Here is a 25488-nt window from a genome sequence, read left to right as displayed (position 1 = left end):
GTCCACACCCTGTGAGGTCATCGCACGTGCCCACTGCCGTCCAGCAATCACAGTCCGCCGTCGTCACTGTCCACAGTGCTGTGCCCTAGACCTGGAGAGAGCCCTCTCCTGGAGTGTGCAGAGCCCTGGCCCACCTCTCCCCTTCTGGCTTCTTCCTCTTGTCCATCTGTTCCTGCTTTTCTCTTCCTGTGCCACGTCCCCTTCATCATTGGCTCTCTTCTTGGTTCATGTCCCTATTTCTCCCCATCCCCATGACGTCCCACATCTCTCCCACTGCTCTGTCTTCCTCTGCCTTGTTAACTCTGCTCTTCTTCCTCAGAGGCCTCTGCTTATGTCAGGTAGGACTTTGGCTCTCTCGAGATGGGTATTCTGGTGAAAACACCTGTCCACCCCCACGTCTTTGCAGATTCCCATGGCACAGCCCCCATCTTCTTCGGGTCTTCTCTCCTTCCGCCTGCCAGGTTTTGTATCTTATTCTTTGACACCTGGAGACTTTCCTCTTGGCCAAGACACTAACGGATAGCCTGAAGGAAGAGGCCAAGTTAAACTGCCAGGCTGTATCCAGGGACACTGCCCCATCTCTGTCTGTATCCCATTCTTTTCAGTTTCCCATATGTCCCCAAGTGTGGACTTTACAGGTCAGCTCAGGTCTTCAGAAGTACAAAACTGCAGGTGCCTATATTAAAAATGTCCCCTATACCGGCCAGATCACACCCGGATGATTGGACTTGTTTGGACATTGACTATTAAAACAAACGCTGACAAACTAATATGTTAATATGAGATGATTCCTGAGCTCTTAACCACTGTAAGTTAAAGGGACAAAGTCAAGAACAATGTGACAGGGTTTTTTTTTTTTTTGAGCGAAAGTGTCATTTTAAGAAACATCCTTTAAAATTCCAGGCTTCCTTCTTTTTGCTGTGATCAAAAATGCCATTTATTTTACAAAATGTTGGGCACTGCAGGCAGAGTATGTGTGTGCATTATATAATACTCATACATAAAGATTGCCTTTTCATGATAATTTATCAAAAACAAATCTCTAGTGACCTAGTAAAGCAGAAAGTTCAGGAATGGACAGCCTAGGTAGGATGTTTCCACGTGGTGGTTATGATGGTATGGTCCAGCAGACCTCGCCACAACCGCCTGTAGGTTAAGGTGTTATGCTCCAGCAGACCCCACCACAACCACGGGGAGGTTAAGGTGTTATGCTCCAGCAGACCCCACCACAACCACGGGGAGGTTAAGGTGGTATGCTCCAGCAGACCCCACCACAACCACGGGGAGGTTAAGGTGGTATGCTCTAGAAGACCCCCATGCCACCTCTGACCTTGCCTTGTAGCCACTGGCACCTAACTTTTCTGAGTCTTTCTTCTCTCACCTGAGAACTGCAGGGGCTGGTGGCACTTCCTCGGGGCTTCATAGATGGCATGTACTGCAAGAAGCTTGGCGTTGTGTCCAGCACAGCAGAGATACTGTTTGTGATCATCATTACGTCACAACCACAGCTGCTGCAGTAGTGCCACCACTAGAGTCGGAATAGCATATCCCAGGAGGCACCTACTGGACAGGGGCCTCTGTGAAGACTAGTCGGGTCTTCAAAGAGTTACGGGCACAAGGATTGATTGTAGGCAGAGGCTAGCCACATATGGTATGGCTTGAACTTGAGAATAGCTCATCTTCATGCAAATATATGCAGACATGGTAATAAGGTTGCCCCTGCTTATTGGGCACCCACCGTCTGCCAGATGGATCACACAGGACTTCTCTCGCTGCGCTTGCCTCGTTCTCCTCTGTCATGAAACGCAGCTGAGAGATTAAAGCAGATGAATTAAGTCCCCGTGGTTCGGGGTAGTAGTTTGAACGGTGATCTGTACGAGAGAGCGTGCCATAGGAAGCTCCAGCAGTGCCCGGGCTCGGGGACCTGTGTACGAGCCCAGAGTCTCCCAGGCAGCTAAAGTATGTCCTTGTAGTGGTGATAGAACACCAGCCGGTGAGCGATGAGAGGGGAGAAGAGGAGCAGAGTTGCATCAGCAGGATGCAGAAAAGGTGTGTTTGATTTTTCAGCCCAGAGACATCGGAACTTAGCCTTCTCTTTAATATCAAGAATTAAACCTCTTGCCAGTGGCCACCTAGAACCATATTTCCATCTCCCCACTTAGGAATGCTTGGCATGGTACCAGACTCTCCGCTTCCTTTCCTCAGTCCGTAGCCATTTTCAGATTCTTTTAAATCGTCTTAACCTTGGGAACAGTCCACACTCCCGACATTTGGAAGGAATGCCTATCTCTCATGCAAAGCAACCTGGCAGGCTCTCTTCGATTTTTTTTTTCTTCAGAGAAGTGTGTGCTGGTCTCCTCGCATGCCAGAGCCAATTTCTCTAAAAATAGCTTTCTTCCAGAAAACCCACAGTGAGAGGGTTCGCTGTAGATTTTCCTCGAAACTCGGCTTCCATCAAGGGCACTGTTCACATAGCTCCCTGGTGTTTCTCTGAACCGGCTCCAGCCTCCAGCAGGAAAGATTCAAGGAAGAACCAGAGGTCCACACACTTTTCTGTTCTCAGTCCCCAGACTCTCTCCTGGGCCTTCAAATGCCCTAGAGGGACCATCTTATGAAGGGTACCTTCTGATTCTCAGCTCCATTTTTCCTCCACGCTTGCTCTGAATCCCCATGTGGTGTCCTCTAGGGTCTCGTGTCCTTTGCTGTGGAAGGAAAACGATTTGATGGGAAAAGGCTGCAGGTGGGCTTCAGCATGAAGCTATAAGTGGACATCTGGAAGGAACACACAGCCCCGACATTAACCTCACAGCCAGCTGCCGTGAGGAGACCCTAGCTTAGCTAGACTGGAGGCTTACAAAAGTTGTGCAATTAAAAACAAAATGACCAGTCAACTAAACGAATAGCCAAAACACTCTAGAAGTCAGATATCTTGGACACCTAAATGTTCACGAGCACCAGATTTCTGAAGCACTGGCCTGGGTGGGGGTGGGGATAGGATATGGGGATGGGAGCAGATGCTGGCAATATGGAGCAAGTGATCCGGACACAGATGGCTCAGAGCCTTGGGGTCAACAGTCTTTCACTTGTATCCTGCTTTTGTCTCTGACTTCAGGCACATTCCTTCATATCTCGTGTCCAATTCGGGAGCCCCTTTGGTAAATAAAAGTTATCGTAACTCCCTGAAGGCTTCTTGTGGGGATTAAGTGGTATAACATAGAAGGTTAGCACAGCATTTGGAAGTTACTAAATCTGGAATGTGAAAAGCAAAACCCTGTTCACCTTTGTGCCTTGATAGTATGATTTAGTCTCCAACTCCTACACTGCTCATCTCTTTTCTTAAGATTAAAGAATGCCCTCCGTGGGCATCCGCACACGTCTGCACACACGCCTCATTGGAAGAGCGAGTCTGGCACCGTGCCTGCACCTACGTTTCTGTGCCACAGGCAATGCCAGGTGTTTTGCAGACAGTCCATTAGAGATGGCATAGGCCAGATTTGCCTCCATTTCCTCCTCTTTGCTGTAGACCCAGCATCTGAATTAAGTAGAGGAAACTATGCTTCACTGCTCAGAGCAAAAGTAAAGAAAGGGACTACCAAGGCTGAGCTCAGGGTTCACCGTGAGAGGGATCATCTTCAGCCCTAGTCTAGGCTTAGTTGGGTGTCAAGAATTGAGCTTCTGGACATACAAGAATTGAGTTCTTGTATGGTCTCCAAGCAGATGTCTCAGGAAGACTTGAAAAACAAATACTTTGGGATTTCCTCCCTTCTCCTGGGTCAAGTCCAAGTGCTCAGGATATGACTCCGTCCATAAGGGGCCTGCTGCTCGAGCACAAGGATCCGAGTTCAAATCCTCACAGGCCACATAAAAAGTAGGGCATGAGGCATGGCAGTGTGTGCCTATAACCCCGGCCTCAGGGAGCAGCCAAAATAGGCAGATCCCTGAAGCTCACTGACCAGTCAGTCTAGCTGAATGAATGAGCTTTAGGTTCAGTGAGGGACTGTATCCAAAAATAAAGGGGGAGCTCCATGGAGGAGGAGACCCAGCATCAACTTCCAAATGCGTGTGCACACATAACACGTGTATGTGTATGAGAGAGAGAGAGAGAGAGAGAGAGAGAGAGAGAGAGAGAGAGGAGTTATTGAGCCAGGAGGAGCTAAGAGCAGTGACATGTAAGACACTCCTTAACTGGCAAGGACTAAAAGAATGAAGTTTCTTTGTTTCTTAGCCCTGAGATAGTAGAGCGTAGAGTTAAGGAGCCAGGTACTTGGGTCACGGCAGTCATCTGGATTCCATTCATTAGCTACTGATCTTAGGCGTAATGACTTCTTGGACCACTCCTATAACACAGTAGAACGGTACTGCATGCTTCGTGGCACCGTAGAAAGGAATAGGTGAGCCAATGCATGAAGGGCACCCTGTCTGAGATTCACATCTCTTGATAAATGTTAGATGTTCATCCTACCCTCACTGCTGCTGGCACTGCGGGCATTTCAACATGGCCTCGGAATCTCCCTTATAGGGCAGCTTATAGGCACACCCCACCATGCTGGACATAACCCTACATTCTTTCTGCCGTCACGGTGACTTATGCATTGCCAGAAGTATATCGTGTTCAGTCACGTGTTTGCAAATGACATATCATGAAGGGTTCACCTGAGGAGCTGGGGCAAATCAATACGGCACTCAAATGGCTGAGATCTCCCGTCAGATGTGCCTGTTGTTTTTGCTGCTGCAGGAAGATGTTTGGGATGTTTGATTTGTGTGTTTGTTTTTATGCTAGCTCTATTAATTCTGTTTGCCGCCTGAAGAATGTTTGCCAGACAAAGCAAGACACATGCACCAGTTCTGAGGGCCCTAAAACAGCTGTTGGCTTCAGACGTCGCCTAAAACATGACAGCTTTTGCTAATCCTCGGGCTTTTTGTTCTTTACGGTGAAGCGTTTTCACTGGGAGACGAGATCCCTGTTCCCTTGTTCCAAGCGGCAGGACAGGTGGCATGCTCGGCCTCCTCAAGGTCCTGCTCTGTTGGACTCTATGCCCATGTGCACACCCATGTACACCCTCCCATTCCCCTGGCAGAAGGGCCATTCTCCCTGCAGATGAGCTGGCAAGGACTGAGAGAATTATGATTCAATAAAACCCAGTAGTTGAGAGTCAGGGCTTTGGAATCAGATAAACTTGCATTGAAACCCCTGCTCTAGCTTCTCCTAACTCTGGACTAGTTAGTGTTGTTGCCTCTGTGCGCCTCAGTTCTCTCGTGTTTAAAGTAGGGTTAGGGAATTGCAGCATGGTGGTGCATAACTGTAATCCTAGTATTTGAAAGGCTACAGCAAGAAGAGCATGTGTCCTACTCCTGCCTGGGCTGTATGAGGAGATTGTATTGCAAAAGAAGGAAGAAGGGAGGTGGTGAGAACTTAGAGATGCACCTCACCGGTGTGTAAATAATAAATAAGTTTGACATGCCATGTAAGGCTCGGTGTGCAATGGCTGACCCCTATACACTGTTAGCTCTTAATGTTATTATACTTCCCCTAGCCTGTTTTATTTAAGGGACACAGGCCATTCACAACTACCCCACCACCACCACCAAAGAGGTCTCACTGCCTCCTGAGCACGTCACACCTTTGACACTCCATTAAGGGCTCAGTGAGAGGCTGAGAAATACAGGGAAAGCCCATTTTCAGAGTCAGAAAATCTGAGGGTTGCAGAATTCAAGCCAAGGTTTCTACTGCAGTTAATCGACTAAGCTTGGAGTTCTTTGTCTTTTGTCCAAACCTCACTCCCTTGTACTCCACATGAGTATTATATATGCATGGGTGGGGTACTTCCAGGAGTCCCACGGAACTCCTAGTCCTCAGGTGCTCAAATCCATTATGTAAAATGGATATAAACTATGAACGCCTTCTCTCAACTACCCATGGTACCTAGTAGTGCCACTACTGTGTAAGTAGACTGTGTTGTTTAGGAAATAATGGTCATAAGGTCTACCCATGTTGAATAAGATGCCTTTTTATGATTTTTTTAATGCAGTTGGTTGACTCTGTAAATGGGGAGCCCATGGATCCAGAGAGCTGGCGTGTATTCACTCTCTGGTCCGTCTTCCCTCAGCTCTGATAGAGAACTTTCCACTGATAATCTACCTCCATGATGTCAGTGGGGTCCTAATGCCTCAGACTTTCCCGTGACTTTGGGGGAAGCCTCTGTTTACCCATTTTCATAAATAGGGGCAAGCAGTGGGAACAACGGATAGGAACAGGATTCAGCGATTCCACCACTAACTAGCTTTGTTCTTTCTGACAAGCTGCTGGATCCCTCTAGGGTCCCTTTGCCTTGCCTCCAAATGGGCCAGTCCAGCTTGTCTCGTAAGTGTAAGGGTTCCCAGAAATAATAGCCATAAACAACACAACTTCAGAAGTAATGGTTCACCTTGATTATATGGTAGCAGTAAAATTCAGTTCTGTGATGGGCCGTCTTAGATTTGACTCTGTCAACAGATTCTTCTTGAGGTCCAGCGCCACATCCTGCTCATTGGAGCACCCCTCCCTTAGTACTTGCCAAAGTGGAGGCTGGCTGATTATAAATTGTACAGATAGATAACAGAACTCAATGTTGCTTCACATGCATAGGCTTCTAGCTACAGCAAAGAGCCATGAATTCCCCTGCAACAAAGGAAAAGGGCCACCACCCTTGTAGACAGGGTTCTCTCTGAAGGCAGCAAACCATGGAATCCCTTTCCTGAGTGGCAGGTGACTCACAGGATGCCTGGAGAGCTCGCATCGCCCCAGAGATCCACGGAGCTGTTACCTTGGCTGAGAAATCCCTGCTGAACTCTGTACTCAGTTGGAAAATGAGAATGTCCTTGGAAAGTCTGTCAAGACAGCCTCTGTGGGTGGCTGCATCCAGTAGCCCGTAGTCTCTGAGTCCCCCTGGCAAGCCTTGGTGACTCACCAGCAGCCAGTCAGCCAACCAGGCCCCTGTCCAACCTGCCACTGACTGGAGTCCCAGGAAAGTGCCCTCCCCACCCCTCCAGCAGGGCACAAAGACATTGCTAACAGAGCGTGGCCGTCTCGTTTGGAAACTGTGTTCATCCAGCAGCCAAGAATGATCTGTCCTGGTGCTCGCTCTCCTCTCACCCGCCCTTCCTCTTTGGGCTCCCGCTCGTTCCCCCTTCCTTCTGCCTAGAGAGTGATTTGTCTGTGTTATGGGTAGGCCTGACAAACCATTCCACATTAGCAGCTGAGATGTTGTTTGAAATGGGAAAATTGCTGGCAAACTGCTCCATTAGCGGTTCCAGTAACAAATACTCCGTTCCCCCAATGAAGATGAGATCGTAGAGGCACAAATTAATACGACTGTCTCCCCTACTCTGCAGTGGGGATTACTCTTCAAGATGAATGGGTCCTCCTTGCCAGAAGTGTGCAGCCACTAGACATAGCCTCTGGGGGAGCTGGTCCCTCCCCTCTCTCACTTCAGCACCCCATACATCCCCTTCCAAACATATTCATATTCTCTCTCTCTCTCTCTCTCTCTCTCTCTCTCTCTCTCTCTCTCTGTGTGTGTGTGTGTGTGTGTGTGTGTGTGTGTGTGTGTGTGTGTTCCCAGCTGAGGGTTTGGGGAGCAGCCATGCCAAATGAGGAGCTGATGGAAAGATCTGCACCTTAGGGAGAAGGGAGATGGATGGGGATGAGGTACTGAGTCCTCAGCCTGGGCTCGGGTGTCATTTATCATCTGTAATAGAGTGTCCCACCTGCCGCTCATGCCTGTTTCCCACCACACCGGTTCTTAGTGGTGGGAAGGCATTTGAGGGATTAAATAATATGACTGGAAAGGCTCCCTCACTCCCCACGGCCCCTTCTCTTCCCAGTAAGTTCTGGGCTCCAGGCCTGCAGCGTCTCCTGTTCTTCCCAGAGTCCTAAGCGTAAAAGCACTTGAGAAAATTCATATGACATATATGGTACATAGTCCAGCAGCAACTCCAGGGTCCAGCCTGGGCCCTGAGGCTTGCAGGCTCTCGGGGAGCCAGTCTGAGAAGTGTCGTGCTGAAAGCCTGAAGATTTTTCAGGCTCTTTCCACCACAATATTAAAACCGCCAAAGTGAAGTCAGCAGCTGACAGTTCTGCCCATTAGCTCTGGTTGAGATGTCAAGTAAATCGCGACATGGTTCCAATGGCAGGGAAACACAGCTGTCCGATGGCCTCTCTCTTTCTTCCTTCTCTTTGTGACATCGGCTTTTTCAACACGTTGCTTGCTTCCTACAGCATTCTCTGAAGAACACAGCTGCCTCCAAAGGCAACTGCTCACAAGCAAGCTTCGAAACTCCTGGATCCCCCTTTCAGCTTTCCCTGACAGCTCTTGGGCCCTTGGATGAGGCTCTATTGACCAACAGCTGAATGCTGTGACCATTGCAGTGTTTGTCCTGTCTCCCACAACCGGGACCCGTGACTTGTACCCTTGTACTTTGTGCTAAGAGACACCATCCTGTAACCCCTCAGCGGTCCCTTGGTGGTAAGTGGTTGGTTAATTGACTCTCTCTGCTCTGTTCTCCAGACGCCTCGAACAGAACTCCATCAAGTCCATTCCTGCAGGAGCCTTCACCCAGTACAAGAAACTGAAGCGGATGTGAGTCTCCCTTTGTCAGAATGTTTCTGTGGGAGGGTGGATGGGAAGAGGGCTTTCCACGGTGTGGTAGGCATCCCATCTGATAGAAAGATCACACCTGTCCTCTCAGACAGAGCTAGGCTGTCCTGAGATTGCAAGGAGGTGTCCCATATACATGGTAAGGTTCGCGAGCTTCAGTATGTAGAGCTAAGAGCCTCTCTGACCAGAGAGAAGTGAAATGATCCTTGTGAGAGAAGCAGGTGAACTGTCCCACCCCCAGAGGCATATTGGCCAAGTTAAATGCCCCTGGCTTGGGTGATACCAACAGCAATATGACAGTGGCTTCGTATCTTCCTGTACTGCCATCGTCACTTTCCTACAAACATGCATACACTTATATACTTAATACTTAAATGAGTGTCTGCTGCAGAGTCTGGAGAGAGCCATCAACAACAAGAAAGCTACATTCATGGAGGCTCCACTTCAGTTGCGAGAGCCCAAAAATAAGGCAATAAGTATCAAGGTTCAGTAGGCTGTCCTAGGCAACTGTAAGGGCAAATGGAAGGCATAGAAGTCGTGCATGCTAGTTCATAGCCGGTTAAGAAGAGTAAGCAAGGGAGGGGTGAGGTGAGGATTGTTGAGAGGGACAGGTAGAGGCTAGGTCACAGAAGCCCTTGAGAGCACAGTAAAGATTTTCTCTTCTAAGTGATGTGTGTTAGCCTTGGAGGTTATGCCCAACATTTGGGCCTGTGGTTTAAGATTGTAGTCATATGAATTGACCATGGTCAAACCCAGCATCCCTAGAACCATAGTTACTGATACCACATCATCACGTCATCGTGCTGGTGATGTCAGCCTGCTGCATCCTCCCTACCACAGCAGCCTGAGACTGCACTCCTCATCATCCCCGCCATGGGGACAGTATCAGTCACTTAGAGACCTTAAACCTTAACTCTGAGTTGCTCAGCCCTGAAGCATTTGAAGAGACAAAAAAACATGGGATTCAGAAATGACCCATCACAGAGATTAAGATTCTACAGGAAAGGGCTGGAGAGATGAGTCCGTGGTTAAGAACACTGGTTGCTCTTCCAGAGGACCTAGGTTCAATTCCCAGCACTCACATGGCAGCTCACAACTGTCTGTAACTCCCGTTCTAGGGAATCCATTTCCCTCATGCAGGCATATATGCAGGCATAAAATACAAATAAATAAGTTTTTTTTTTTAAAGGTTCAAAAAGGGGAATCCCCACTCCCCTCTTCCATGTTGGGAAACTGTTAGCCAAGCCTGGTGTTGAGCATGCTGTTTTCATTCGCTACAGAAAGAAAACTATGCGTCCACTCAGGTCCCCTTGCATGTGAGGCCTGTCCACTGATTTCTCTTGAAGGTGGCGGGGAGGGGGGGAATGTGTCAACAAGGCCTACTGATTCCTTTCATGTTAAAAATAAATATGCCCACGAAACAGTGGCATTAGTAGGCTTACCCTCCAATCTCAGGAAGCCAACTTCCCATCTCCCTGGAAAGCCAGAGCTAACAAAAGCAAACAAGATCTTCTAGTGCAGTTCCAAGAGTGGAAGCCAACATAATGAGCCAGCTCCAAGCCCAGGCTTCTCCCTCGCTTTGGCAGCATCCTTTCTGGAAGAGCTGTATAAATATAGGCCTTAATATTTAAAACCTTGAGTCATTAATCTCCCGGTATCCCTGCTTCTCCAGCTCACTTCTCCATGCGTTCCCCCAAATTCATTTTTAAAGCCTAGCTTGATTATGCACCCAGATAGTAATTTTGGTGAAAAATGACAAGTCCAGTGACTGCCCCTAACCTATAGCTCCTGCATGATTTAAGTTACTGTTCTAATTTTTTTGTGAAGTCCAGGTAATTTAGAGCTTGGCTGTGTTTTACTGTCCTTCCTCCAGCCCATTGGAGTGGCCACGATTGGCACATTCAAAATTCATAAGACCTTATCAGTCATGACCTGGGGAGTGAATTTAATTTTTGATCATTTCTGATGCCACGGGTATTTATTATGATGCCCCATAAAGGGGTGAAAGGAGGAAAAAGAGTCCACTTAAACTTTTTTGACTAATAGAATTTCAGAATTATAGACTCTTGTTTAATGGTGTAGGCTCAGATAAGTCTCAGATGTGACTGGAGTTGAGACCCTAACCATGATTTCCTTCTAGGTAACCATTAATAGTTTATACATAATTTTTAACAAGAGGAAATTTCCCCTCTCGGCTGTGACTGGACACATCCGGGTCACTCTTTAAAAAATAGAATTAATCATGGATCATTGTTGCCATGCCTACCTATTTCTAATGATCACCCCAATATTAAAATAAATACTGGTAGGTGAAAACCCATATCAGTAAAGATATGGGGTAATGGAGACCACTTTTCTGGTTTTATAGAGTTGATGTGTGGTCAGCCCTAACACCAAGGGCAAGCCTGTGCCCTTCTGCCAGAATGGTGCCAGAAGGGTTCTTTGAAGCCAGATGCGGTGGCACAGGTGCCATCCCAACTCAGGAGGTTGAGGCATGTGGGTGGTGAGTTTGAGGCCAACCTGAACAACATAGCCAGACCATGTCTCAAAAACAAAGCAAGTTCTTTTCATTTGAATGCATGGGGCAGAACAAACCTTCTACGGGGTTGTAAGATTTCCTAGAATCTTACTCTTTTATTCTCTGCTTATCCCTTCTACGTACTGAATTTGCTGTTCCAGCCTGGAAAAAAAAACCAGTCTCTCTTAGTCATTCAGTTTATAGCTCCGGGGTACTGAGTAGGTCGCAGCCTGACCAGATTCTGAAACATGTAGTATGACCTAGGGAATCTTCTATACCGTGCTGGCTATGGTTAATAGCAGCATATTGTCTACTTGAAAATCTCTGAGGGTAGGTTGTAAGTGCCCTTACAAGTAATAATAGGTAACTTCCTAGGTTTGGGATGTACAAAACAGCTTGATTTAGCTATTCCACAGTGAGCACATATTCCGAAACATCACACTGCAAATATATAAATATATACAATAAAAAAAATGGGGAAAAGAGCTAAGTGACTACCAGTGTCTCTTCCCACCAAACCATCACTTTTCCAGTTCCCATCATCCTTCACTTCCAAACTAGATTACCTCACCCTGTGTTCTAACCCAAGGAGAGTTGATCCCTGAAGTTCTCATTGTGAACTAAAACCCCAGTCTGTCCCCACATAGCTGAGTCAGGGATCTTCCCCAGTGGCCGGGTAACTTCCTGTATGCTAGGGGTCTGGACCCTCTGAATGGACATCCCCATGATGGGGAGAACATCAGAATGAGCCTCCTCTCTGGTGTGAGCAGACCCTGTGTGCCGCTCTAAAATGCTGTGCTGGGCAGCCACCCTGAGGGTTAGCGAGATTAGGCTAATCCAGGGTATCGGCTTGTTAAGACCCTTATGCGAAAATGGAGCTCCAGAGAAAAGCCCGGCGTAAGCTGACAGTTTGCGAACACAATCTGGATTTGTTTGAGGCGATCTCTCCAGCTAAAGGGATAAGCCAGACAGCTGTGCGGGAGGGGCCTTAACCTGGGAGATGTCTTGCAACTTAGAGGCTTTGGAAGTAGGACGGAAGGGAGCAGAGGTCTAGGTAGGAGTCGTTGCATGACCTTTTCCTAGGCTGTGAGGTGAAAGAGGGAGACAGAAGAAAGGTGCTCCTTTTGTGCGCGGTTAAGAGGCTGGGCGGCTGGGTGACTGGCTCTACTGGAGGCCGTCACTTACGAATGTTCTCAGATGTGCCTTCTTCTCAATATCCTCTTGTCTCCTGTTGGCCTGCGAAGACCTCAGCCCTCCCTCTTCTGCACAAAAGCAAGGACCCCTTGATTTATTTAGTTGAATGGGACACGTTTCTTGTCGCGGGAGATTGGTGTGTCTTCCCAGCCAGTGACAGGAGCCCAAAGTCCAGCCCTGGGCTAATAATTCTGAGGAAAAGAAATCCCCCTCCACAGGGGCCGTTAGCAAGAACCTGTGGCACAGTTCTCGCTGGGACTCTGAAAGTATACAGCAGAGGGTTCCCGGCATCTGGGAGACCAGGCTAGCCCCTGCACCTGTACCTTCGAGGCCAGGCTTGCCAACATGTGCACAGTGTTTGGAAAATCCTTCTAGCCTCTTAAAGCTTGAATGTGTCAAACAGGCTTTTTCCCAAATGAGGAACATTCCCAGCCAGTGACACATGCCTGTCTCAAAGGCCTTCTTTGAGAGGCTTGTGATTTGCTCATATCCCACAGCTGAGAGAGTGTATCACCCATGCTCAGAGACTCCGTCAGAGATGAGAAGTGACTGGGGAGGTGAAATACCACAGGTGTTTCAAGATAATAATCACTACTGTGGTACAAGACAAGAGAACAATGTGTAAAGGAACCTTTGGTTGGGTGGGGCCCATGGTGCCTTGTCTGTACTGTTAAATACTTGTTAATGGCACCTGAGACCAAGGGCCTGGCTTGAAGTTGGTTTTTGTTTGGGGTTCAGGTTTTTTGTTTGGGATATTTTGTTGTTGTTGTTGTTGGTTGGTTGGTTGGTTGGATGGTTGGTTGGTTGGTTGGTTGGTTGGTTGGTTGGTTGGTTGGTTAGTTGGTTGGATTTTGGTTTGGTTTTGTTTTATTGAGACTGGGTGTCACTATGTAGCGTAGGCTGGCCTCCAACTCCCAATCCTCCTCCTCCTCAGTCTCCAAAGTGCTGGGATCACGGGGTATCAGCATGCCCAGCATTCATGGCTTCTGGAGGTGGCTTCCCCCACACCCAAACAGTAATGACCTACATATCCATAGCCTTTTTGTGCCAGGCAAGACTTAAGTGGGCATTCCTTAGCACCCAAGACGACATGGTACACTTTACCCCGCAGTGGGAGATGTGTTCTTAAGGCATTGCCTCTTGTGCTGTGTATAAATCAATCGCTTGATCAGTTAATCTGTACTGGTTTTGAATGGCTGGACTGCTGGGTGCATACTTCAGGAATAGCGTTATCACACCTGTGAGCCGTGTTCTTAGACTTTCCCATTAATGTTTTCAGAGACATCAGCAAGAATCAGATATCGGACATAGCTCCGGATGCCTTCCAGGGCCTGAAATCACTCACATCGCTGTAAGTGGGGCCCGGGGTGGGAGGCACGTCCACATTTTTCAGGAGGTGTTTATCAAGGCTTTATGTTCCCTTACACACTTGTGGCAATCTGGTAAAAGAAACAGATATTTCTTCGGGGGAAATTGATCTCGGGGAATATTTCTACAACGCACATGCATTATTTTTATTGATTAAGTGCCCGGCGGCTTTCCCAGTTATTGGCTTCTAATTCGAATGCATCTTTGACTCTCACCTCGCTCCCCCTCCCACCTCACACTGCACAGGGCTGTCTCGGGGGAGACCAGGCTATCGGGTGAAGAGAAGGGTAATGGTTGGCTGAGATGAGGCCATGGCTCGCCACCCTTCCTCCCACGGTCTGCAGCCTTGTCGAGGAGGGCAGTACTTCCTTTGCTGATTTCCAGGCTATTCCAGCCTTGTAGTTAGTGTGCAGAAAAGATCCACCCCGCATCCCATCACCCTTCCTTCTGTGGCTTTTTAAAGCCCTTATTTGGCCCAGTGGTGAGATCCAAAGCCCCACCCACCAAGAGCCACTGGGCTCCCAGGCTAAGAAGGTTTGGGGTTGGCTCTTACTCCCTCAGCAGCTCACTCAGGGCATAGGCAGTCCTTCAGCCTTCTCTGCATGTTTCCTCAGGCAGAGTGGAGCCAGTGATCCTTCCTCGTCTAACACACTGTGTGATTGACATATTATACCAATAACAATCATTGACAGCATTTATCAAGCACTGATTGTGACCAGGTCCTCTTCGCAGAGTCTTACAGGCTCGATTCTCCCAAAAACATAAACGGTGGTGTCTTCTACCATGTAGCTCAGCTCCTTAACTGTTTCTGTTCCCATCTGTAACCCCGTCACTTCAGACTGTACCTCACACCCAGTGAAGAAAGAAAAGGTTCAGGGCTGGGGAGATGACAATGCGTGCATTGCCTGCTGCTGTAGCTTAAGGACACCCATCCAAGCAGGGCACAGTGCTGTACAACTAACTGTAACCCATCCCTGCGGGTGCGGGGAGAGGAGAGTGGATCTCGGGAGCTCACCGCTCAACCACTCAGCTCACCGAGTAGAACACATAGAGGAAGACACCCAACATCACTTCTGGCCTCCACACATCCACAGAGGTGAGCAACACGCCATGCCTATCCACACACACACACACACACACACACACACACACACACCGGCATACAGCGCAGAGAGGGAGAAGGGAGGAAGGAGGAAGAGACAGAGCATGTTAAATAAGTGAAAAACACTTCTGTAAAAACACACTAATGGGTCTGAGAGGTAGGACTTGAGCCCAGCATATTTGGTCTAGAATCCCACTCTTGATCTCCGTACTGTGCAGCCCATTCAACGTACTGCGTACATAGCGATGGTTTCATCAGTTCTTACATTGATATCATCTAGTACCTGTTCCCTTCGACACCCCCAGACAATCCAAAGGGTGTTCACAAGCGTGCGATCTGTGTTTCACCCCTGCGCAACCCGTTTGCCTAGTTTATGAACATGCATGTAACAAGATGCGCATGTCCTCCCATCCCACTGGGCAGGGACCGAGGACAGGAAGTCCCTGATTCAGCTGCTGTCTGCTGCCTGCCGAGTAAATTAGTTTCATTTATCGAGCAGAACATCTGGCTGGGATATCAAAGACGGGGCCGTGTGTGAGATTAGTGTCTGCTTATTGTGATGTGTGTCGCAGAGAGGAGGAGACGGAGAGGCCCCTGCCACCAGGATCCCATCTTAACCTTCCCCTTCCCCTTGTCTGGTCTCCCTTAGCTGTTATTTGGGGACAGTCTCAAGATAGCGGGATGATTCCTGTCTTGCAGAAGAAATTTGAAATCCGGTTGCCAGACAGGAAATTGGCACACCTGTAGTGAACTCAGAGGTGCGTGCCGAGCATTCAGTGAAGTGCCTCTTGGCTTTTGTTTACTCGTTCCTCCACTGAGTAGATGCTTGCTGTGTAAGTGAGTGGTTTGAGAGGCACTAAGAATATGACCAGCAACTGAACAGAGACGCCCCAGGGCTCATGAAGCTGACCATGTAGGGTAACAGGATGGAGAGCTTTTACCCCAGACCTGTTCATCCGATAATAAATTCATTCAGTGGGTGTTTATTGTACTAGACCTTGCTCTTTGTCCACTCTAGAGACCCAGCCATGGGCGTGCCCTGTAACATCATCACATTCAGGAAAGTTAAAGGAAGAACATAAAAACTAAGGCTAAAGGGGCTGGAGAGAGAGATGGCTCCGCAGTTAAGAACACTCACTGGCTGCTCTTCTAGAGGACCCGGGTTCAATTCCCAGCTCCTACATGGCAGCTCACAACCAACTGAAACTCCAGTCTCAAAGGATCTGACATCTCTTCTGGCCTCTTTCAGTCACAGACATAGTGAACAGACATACACACAGGCAAACCACCCAGACTTACAAAATATTAGTAATAATAATAATAAACTAAGCCTAAACAAATGTGTAAATAGTATGAGTTAACGTAAACGTAAGTGCTGGGGAGAAGCAAAATAAGATAATAGATGGTAGAAAATCTTAGCTAAAACGTTGAGGAGACCTCTGCAGAGCTCCGTGCTTGGTCTCAGACATGAAAGGCTAGTGAAAGTGAAGCCACACAGATCCGCAGGCCAGCACCCTCGAGGCTGACACATAGGCAGGCAGGTGATCCGCTAGGTTTGAGGATGTTCCATACCAAGGCGTGATGGACTGCCTGAGGACCCCTCCCCCAGCATCCCTACCCCCACCCCCACTGCCAGCAGCCTGTGTCACTCGAGAAGTCCTGACATCCATTGAGATGAACAAGCAGTGGCATTCCTACATTTGCCACAGTGAGCAGTGGGACATTAATATGAATTACAAATGTGCGCCCACGCCACCATGCTGACTTCTATTTAGTCATTAATTTGTTGAAGCATTAATGAAACACACCCGCAGGCTGATGGAGAACTCACTCTTCACTCCCAGTGGCTTCTGGAGATGGGCGGCAGTGGGGTAGAGGGGGCTGATTTCACACTCTTTCGCCATTTCTTCCTCCTAATATTTGCTTCCTCAAATGACCATCAGTCAGCCCGGAGTCTTGATTTGAGTGGGAATTAAATAATTGCATAGCCTGTGTCCTTAGACCCGAGAAGGGGTTTTAACAGATGCAAACCAAGCCCTCTTTAGCTCTGTTTCCTGATCAAAGAGGAGGCTCGAGCCCATGGACAGCAGAGTCTGTCGGGAGATGAAGCAGAGATAGGTTTACGGAGAGTCTCAGTTCTAGGTTTACAGACCTGCTAGGAGCTGGGTTTTAAAGGTGAACCCATATTCCTTCCCCAGCCTTCTTAACTCGCCAGACACGAGGCCTCAAAATAGCAGGGGGGAACACTGTGGACCTCAAAGATGAAATGAAAAAGAAAAATCCGAGTTCCTTTCTACTTAGATCTGAGAGAATGAGACAGGCGGAGAGAGAGTGGAAGCTGCCATCATCTGAGACAGTGAAACTCCTCAGCCTCCCCATTGAGCCAGGCCACCACTCAGCAATGCCTGCACCATCTGGAGATGCCCCGCATCCCTGCAGCCCCCGCTGTCTAGATGGGTGATTAAAGAACTCCGCTCAGGAATTCCTAGGATGCAGTGGGATATTAAAAGGAAACATTCTATAGGCCAGCTCGCCCTGATCAATACCCATTGAAGACACAGGCTGGCCTCCCACACTGCCTGTTTACTGTGGGGCGTGAGTCAGGCTAGCAGCTCAGGAGGTACCACAAAGGGCCCGCTTTTTCCTCATGGGGGTGATGTGCCAGGCTGGGCTGGAGTGCAGCAGGCTGGCGCCTGCCTTAGCTCACCTCCAGGACGTCACCTCCACCCACACAGGATGAACTGCACTCCCTGATAAGAAGATGGGATGAATGTGGCGGCCCAGGGCGCCAGGTGACCTGAGATCTGGCACCCAGAACTGGCAGAGGTGATGGCCTCCCTTACATCCTGCTGATTGCTGTCATTTGCTTTCTTCCAGGGTGCTCTATGGGAACAAGATTACAGAGATTCCCAAGGGACTGTTTGATGGGCTGGTGTCCCTGCAGCTGCTGTGAGTAGAACCTGGCTACTTTTCCCATCTTTGTGACCGTTCCTTTGCAGACCGAAAATGTTTAAGCCGTGCTCGGAAGCGTTCTTTTGACTCGATGCCTATCATCCTGGCACCAAAGCCTCTGTGCATCCTGTCTCCCCTCCCCAAGGTTCGTTTGTGTGGCCCTGAGAGGCGGAGAGTTGGCAAGTGTACGTACACGCTAAGGCCAGTGTACGTAAGCCTAGGTGATACAGTCTGGAACCCTGGCCCTAGTGTGTGTCAGGAGTGGATTCAGGACTTGAAAGTGAGAAAGAAATCGAATCCTGCGAGAGGAAATGTTTTACAGAGGTGTAGGAAGAATCTAGGGAACTACTACAACCTTCCCAAGGCAAACTCCAAGCTGAAAGGGAAAACAGTGGCCCAGCCCATAGGCATGTGACCTTGTGAACGGTGTGGGTGGGGAGAAGCCATTAGAGAGAAGCCAGCAGTGTGACAGTCTGGTTAGGGAGGCTGAGGGCAAGTGTTTATTTCACGTAAAGGAAGATTGTTGCCTCGGGTTTTAAGCTTTGGGTTTATTTGTTTATTTTATTCTGGTCGTTTGGGCTTAAATGTTTAAAGGAGATAATTGAACTCCGATGTGGAGAAATAAAGGAATTCAGCTTATTTTAGAAGACTTGATGATGAACGAGAATCATCCCTGGATTGTGATTAGGTGGCGGCTACTGAGTTGGGCACTGCGCGTGCATGCGAGCCTGTATGTGCGTGCCTGTGTGCAAAGGAGTATGTGACTGTCATAATTCCTGTTGGTATTAAGAATTGACCTTGAGTACCCTATGAGCATTGGAGAACGCCTACTCTCAGAGAGGTAAATGACTTGCCCTGTGTCACACAGCAAAATAAGTGTAGAAATTGAGTATTCTCATGGGCACATGTTTCTAAAGGCTTTGGCTCCCTCAATAGCACATGACAGGATTTCACAGGCCTTCATCTTAGTACAAACAGATTTGCATGTAATTTTTTTAATTGCCTGTCTTCAAACAAACAATCAAATCCCCTCTAAGACAGGCAAGGTATTGTGTACCTTTCATTTCAGGGCTTTCGGAAACTGACACAGAGTCATGAGTGTAAGGCCAGGCTGGGCCACGTCTGGTCCATGAGGGAGGAAGGGAGAAAGATGGATCACCTCCAATTCCCAGGGAAGAAGAGGCTCCAGACTCCCTGCCTCCCTTTTACAGTTAGGAGGTACAGTTAGGAGGTACCAAAATCTAAGTTTACGGATCAGGTGGTCCATCCGGATCTCTGAAAGGGGAGAAGGCGCAGGACCAAAGACTCTAAGTGGTAAGGTGGGAGCAGGTAGTTCTGGCTTGCAAGGACACTTCTAAAAAGAAGTGAAGACTTCTTCTGACCCTCCCATCTCATACCTTCACGCACCCTAAACTCCCAAGTCCCTGGGCAGATTGCCCCCAGTCTATATACTAACATGAATCGTGTTGGAATGAAATGGCCATCAAGATTCTGGGCTGTGGATCCAGCATTGCAACCAGCCACTGAAAAACAGCGAGAAAAACCTCTCTGTCCCTTACATCTTCCTGCTTCTTCTTCCACTTCTCTCTCATTCTGCCTGGCTGTAGGCGAGCAGATCTGTGTTCAAAATTCCCCAGCCCTTCCCTGGCCTTTGAGGCTGTTTTGTAGAATGGCGTACCAGGGCTCCGCAAAGATCTGGGTGTTTCACAGATGCTGTTCTTTGCTCCTAGCAGAGAAACTAAGTTACCACTGATTAACTGGAGCCATTAATCCACAGAATAACAATAGCAACTGCCTGGAGGTGGGGGTACGGGAGAGGGGTGCTTTGCCCAGCCAGGCTGGTGTGAATGGCCTTATATGATAGATGCTGAAAGGAACAGGTCATGTCCCTCTCCACTAAGGAGAGACGGACTGGACATCAAAGTGCTGAGCACTGTGGATGGTGTGTATCAAGAACTCTTAGACCAGCATATTTTTAAACAAAGGAAATGTGTCCCTGCTACAAGCTGACAGCAGTCAGGAGGTTGCAAGCCCCCCCCTCCCTGGGTTTGAAAGACAGGCCAGCTGAACAGCACCACTTTGAGCAGATGGAATTGACTAGCTAGGGGGTAAAGACAATGCTTCTCCCTCTGTGGAGACCAGGAGTTGACACAACTCAGGCTGGCTTGCTTTCCAGAAAGAACCCGCAGGCAGAGCCGGAGTCCGTCATCTCTGGTTCTGGCCTGCTGTTGAGCAGTTGGAAAGCAGGTCCCCATTATATCAAATTTAGGGTTCAGCAGGCTGTAGATTGGATTTCTCCTCATTTGGCTGCAGATAGTCTGATAAGAAGGCTCTGATTAGAATACCCTGGATGACTGGGTAATTGCATCTGCTTTGACTCCCGGGCGGTCACTGGGAGTTTTGTCTCCTCCACCCCCCTCCTCCCTCTCTCTTGAGTGATTGGTTCATCTCAAAGTGGAAATGTCCCTTCCGTGCCTAGAGGACCTGGATATTTTCTTTCTGGCACTTACTGTGACACTAATAAGGACCAAGTGAATGTTTGTGCTTGCTTATTCTGTGCCCCCTTCCCTTCCTGCTTGCTCTGGACTTAGCTGCCATCCTTCCAAATATGCCCAGTTCAGGATATACCCAGCCAGGCTACCTTGGCAATCTGCTTGCCATGGTCCTTTGGACAGTTGATTAGCACTAATAACACCGTCCTAGGAATTTTGGGAGACTTCTCCAGGCAAGCTTTAGCTGTCCTGGAGTTGACCCTGAACTTGATATGTTGTCCTCTGAATCCTCCCGAGGGTTACATCCTTAGTTTAACCTCCAAGATCTCAGGTCAAGTGAGCCTGCACACCCACATGAGCACACACACACACACACACACACACACACACACACACACACATACATATAGAGTTCCTAAACCATAACACATGAGTATAGATGTCCCGGCTGGTGCCGCAGTCCCAACATGGCTTTTCTGACAAATCTGCCTGTCTTCCCCTTCGCTGATGGCTTCTGCGGTAAGTTCTCGCTGCACAGTTGGGAGTTGAAAAGCTCATTCTTAAACTGAACCTCAACCCTCATTTCTAAGAAACTCAGAAGTCTGTTTTCATTGCCCTCAGATGTTTTTGAGTAGCTGGCGGACCTCCGTGTAATTAATCCTAAACGGGTTCGGTACCAGCAGCCATTGCCTGAGTAAAGATACACTCGTCTTTTTTGCCTTTGTTGTTCAGGATGGGAGATAGTCTATCAGCTTCCTTGTTCAGCCTGGCTGCCGGGAAGTTTGTGTGAACCCAGGGAGGGACCTGAGAAGCCAAGGTTAGAGCAGAAAGTGTCACCTGCATGTAATCCTAAGTGCTTTCCCTCCACCCCCCCCCCTGAGCTCTTAGGACATCTCAGGTGATGGGCATTTGATCCTGTGTGGGCAGCCAGCAGGTAGGCATGCCCTAAGAGGCTGCACTTTGTAGCTTAGAGGCCCATCGTCTGCAAGGCAGGAAAGGCAGTCAGTGTGTCGCGAGGGCTGTCATTTCCTTCTCTGATGGGCAGCTGCAAGCTGTGCTGTCCCAGCCTTCCCTGGGGAAAGAAGAGCTTTCACTTAACACTCATTGATTACATGGCATGCCTCGGGAAGTCACTGGAGTTGGGCGGGGGGGGAGGGGACAGTGGCCTCAGAGATGGAGGCTTTTCAACCTGCTCCAGGAGGTTTGAAACCAAACCAGAATGCCTTCAGCCTAGGTTATGGCACCTGTTGTTCAGTTTTCTTGGAAGGCAGACAGAACCATTGGAGGCTCTTGAAGTTTGCCAAGCCAACATGGCAATTACAGAGCAGTGAACCCACCTTCACTCCACATAGATCACATCCCCTCACAAGCAGCTTCACATGCACTGCCTGCTGCTGCTGCTGCCACCGCCGCCACCACCACCCAGAGCACCTAGCAGTGATCGAGTAGTTATGATGCCCAGGACGGGTGCTAAGCAACAGCAGATGCATAATCTCATTTAATCTTCTCAACAATGCTACAACCATCTTACAGATGGGGAACTGAGGGTTAGTTAACTTGGCCTTAATGGCTCATATATAAGTTTTAAAACCAGGAATCTAGGAGCTCACGTTTCCAGGGACACAGAAATGACGCTGGGTGGGAAGAAAGGGGTCCTCTCCTGCAGCAGAGACAGCTCAACTCAGCGGTGCATTTTTATGGGGAGCATTCCTCCCTTTAGTGTGATTCTGGCATTTCCTCAGGAAAGCCTCGAGTTCTGGAGTGTTCTGTGTAAACAGTTCTCTCTTCTTAAAGGCCTGATTAGTCACCAGGTGGCAATCATAGGGCAGTGACCACCCCAGTACCTGTGTGACCGGGGGCAGAGCAGGTAGAGCTAGGCAGGGTCACTTGATTGCCCAGAAGCTAGGTCATAGCCCTCCCTCTAGGCCCTGGGTCTCAGCTCTCTTCTTAGGATAAACCTTACCTGTTCTCAATCCTTCCTGTGTCACTGGAGTGGATAGATTGGCTGGCGTGTTTCCCAAACAGGCCACCGGATGGCGATGCTGAACGCTGCATGCTTTTGTTTCGGTTCCATCTGGCATCACCATGACAACCCAAGGCCTGTGACAACAGCGTAGCCATTAACAGGAGAGAAGGAAGGAGTCACCTCTGCCACCTTGCGAGTTGGCGAGTTCCTCCCGTGCCCATTCACAAGCTCCAGGAGGAGTCTGGTCATGGCCAGAGTGCCTCTGTCCTGTGGCACTAGAAATCAGTCATGTCTTCCTCAATCTGGCGTCAGCAAGTTGCTGAAGGTCAGAATTAGCTCCCCATATTTCATAGGCGAGAGGGACGTGAAAAGAGATTAGTCCTGTTACACTTAGTGGATAAAGAAACTTGGGGTGACAGAGGGTTAATTCTAATGACATCGAAGAGCAGACAGGCATATTAATGAGACAAAGATGCCTGGAGATCCCCCAGCTTAGTCAGGGGGCCGTAATAGCTCCCTTAATTGGTATCCATACTAATACTTTATGCCCATGTGTAATAGCAAATACCTCTCTAGAGACACATAGAACATTTTAATGGCAGAGAGCCTTTATAATGCTTTCTTTAAAAAGTGTTCTCCCCTGAAGGAGCCAAAGAAAAGGTCATGCCAGGGGCTGTTGGTACTGTCTTTCTCCTCCCATGAATCCGTGGCGTGCGCGTGTTTGTGAAACTGAAACTGATGCGCAGGTTCAGGAAAAGGAAGTTCGTGATGCTGCTGTTCTGGCTGGGCTCATTCCTGTCTCCCAAGGGCCGGGGGTTCCTGAAAGAGCTTCAGCCCTTCTCTTGGAAAGCCCGCTGCACTCTCGCTTGACGCTGGTTTTCCGAGAAGACATTGCACTCTCTGGAGTCTGGAATCTGGTCTTGGCATCTGTGGCAAACACTCCGTAAAAAGGAGGAGTAAGGTGACCACCTCTTTCCACAGACCTTGGGGCAGGTGTAGAAAAGATAAATACAACCCAGACTGATAGCTCTGGGCCGCTGAACCAACATGTGGCCGGCTGGAGTTGCCAAGGTGATTTTAATGCAATTTATCACTAAACCCAACTCCAGATGTTAGTGTTTTCCAAACCCTGCAGTAAAGACCTGTGAGAATAGGATATGAGCAAGGGTAGTGGCTATGGGTGGGGCTTCTGCGGCCTTTGGAGAGAGACCGCGTTCTTCTTCACAGATCTCAAGGGGCCCATCTTCTCCCCCACGCCCCACCCCCTACTACCACTTGAACCCTGAACAAATGAGGCTTCAAGCTGCTACTAGCAGTGAGATTGTCTTAGTCTTTTCTGATAGGCCAGGCCAGTCCCCTAGCAGGGCATGAGTTATAAGAACTGCTTCCATACCTGACTTGGGGTATTTCCTTCCCCCACTAAGCTCTGGCTTTGTGTCTCCAACCCTGCTTCTCCCAGAGACGTCTGTTTCTGGAGAGGATTATCTCCCAGCAGCATCTTTATGTTGGGTAGTCGATGTGGGGAGAACTAATGCCCCTTGACATGAAACATATGTGTGAGTCCAAAGTGCTCCAATGAGCAGGGGGTGGAAGCCTGTCTCGGGGCTAACGTGTAATACACACACCTACTATCTGGTGCGCCGCTCTCCTCTCAGTCCTCCAATGGGAACATGGCTCTTCTTGGTTTGTTATTGCGAAATCATCACTAAGTTTGATGGGGAAGTCTGCCTCTGCCTCCTCCTAGCCTTTGGTGACTCCTGCTTCGTCTTAGTGAGGGGTTGGGTAGCAGAGTGGTTAGACTAATGGACCATCCGCAGGTCAGGGAACGCTACTCCATTATTTTATGTCTTTGAGACCTTACAATGTCGTCTGGAAAGTGGAGACAGCAGTTACTCTGGAGGGCTGTGGAGGATTAGATGGTTGTAAGGTGTCAGTACGAGGGCTTAGTGTGGACTGATCTGTCAGGTACCCATTCTCATCGCCTCATCAGCCTCTTGATATGCGCATGGTTTCTGAGGTCCCTTTAGTAGGTTGGCCTAGAAGCCCCAGAATTAGTTCTGCTCTGAGGACACTTGTGCACAGTTGAGGGGTCAGTGTTTGCAGCTGGGAAAGAGGCCTCTGGAATGAGGCAAATGAACATCCCAAGTATAGAGGATGCTGTTGTCTCTTGGTCATCCCAGAATGTAGGAAAACTTCCTAGGGAGGAGAATAAAGAGCCATGAACACCATCTCACTCACCAGCACCTAGCTATCCCTGAACATGGAACCCCAGCCTCACAAAACTATAAGATACAGAAACTGGGACCTTCTATCGGTTACACTAGGGTGAATATGCCAAACTGAGGTGCCGCCCTCCTCCTAAGAAACAAACAGGATCTCTTAGACCCAACCAAGCCTCTGTCTACCCAAAGTGTACCCCATATACCTCAAGGCTACCAAAACTAGGCATACACCAGAGATAAGCAGTACAGATAAGAGAAAACGTGGGTAGATTTCAGGCAGAGGATGGGAGGCAAGCTGTGCAGTCACACAGGCTGAGGTTTTACTCATTGTTGGGGAACTTGACCAAGTCTGTCGTCATTCTTACCCTCAGATTCCTTGTCAGAAAGACGAAGGTGATCGTAACACTGTTGCATGGGAAATATTTGGCACATGGGTGTGGCCACCACAGATGACGCAGCCTTCTTGCCATCATTTCTAAAACTATTTACATTACTGATCCTCAAAGGAGGATGAACCAACTCAGATCAAATACTGTAGAGGTCTTTCCTCCAAAGAAAGAGGTTTAAAACGAGCCCATGTCCATCCTCCAATTGCTAAAAGTCCATTGCAGGTACAGTTTGAATATTCCTAATTCAAAAAGCCTGAACGCTCCAAAATCTGAACCTTTCTGATCACCTGTATGACATCACAGGTGGAAAAGTCCACACTTAACCTCACATGACAGATCACACAGTCAAAAACAAAACAAAACAAAAAAGCATGCAAAACCATTATAGAAAAGGTTCTGCAGGCCTTGTATATAAGGTGTGTATGAAACATAAATAAAGATAGATTTGGGTTCCCTCAGCTCTCTCATTATACATACACAAATATTCCACAGTCTGAAATTCCAAATACTTCTGGTCCCAAGCATTTTAGATAAGGGTTGCTGAGTCTATAGTCTTTCTTCTTCTTTTCTTCTTCTTCTTCTTCTTCTTCTTCTTCTTCTTCTTCTTCTTCTTCTTCTTCTTCTTCTTCTTCTTCTTCTTCTTCTTCTT

The 25488-nt window shown here is 48.5% G+C and overlaps 1 protein-coding gene across 1 annotated transcript in view; it reads left to right on the top strand.

Moving 5' to 3' along the window:
• Slit3 (slit guidance ligand 3) overlaps positions 1 to 25488 on the top strand; it is a 589149-nt gene that overhangs the window by 460175 nt on the left and 103486 nt on the right. Inside the window, exons 10-12 of the mRNA XM_050138600.1 lie at positions 8547 to 8618; positions 13628 to 13699; positions 17696 to 17767. Coding sequence (XP_049994557.1) covers positions 8547 to 8618; positions 13628 to 13699; positions 17696 to 17767 — 216 coding nt within the window. The remainder of the gene's footprint in view (positions 1 to 8546; positions 8619 to 13627; positions 13700 to 17695; positions 17768 to 25488) is intronic.

The sequence above is a fragment of the Alexandromys fortis genome, unplaced genomic scaffold, assembly GCF_014885135.2.
Source record: "Alexandromys fortis isolate MF-2015 unplaced genomic scaffold, M_Fortis_MF-2015_v1.1 scaffold_11, whole genome shotgun sequence".
NCBI lineage: Eukaryota > Metazoa > Chordata > Mammalia > Rodentia > Cricetidae > Alexandromys > Alexandromys fortis.
The sequence above is the reverse complement of the archived record's forward strand: the minus strand, read 5'-3'. Positions and strand labels throughout refer to the sequence as shown.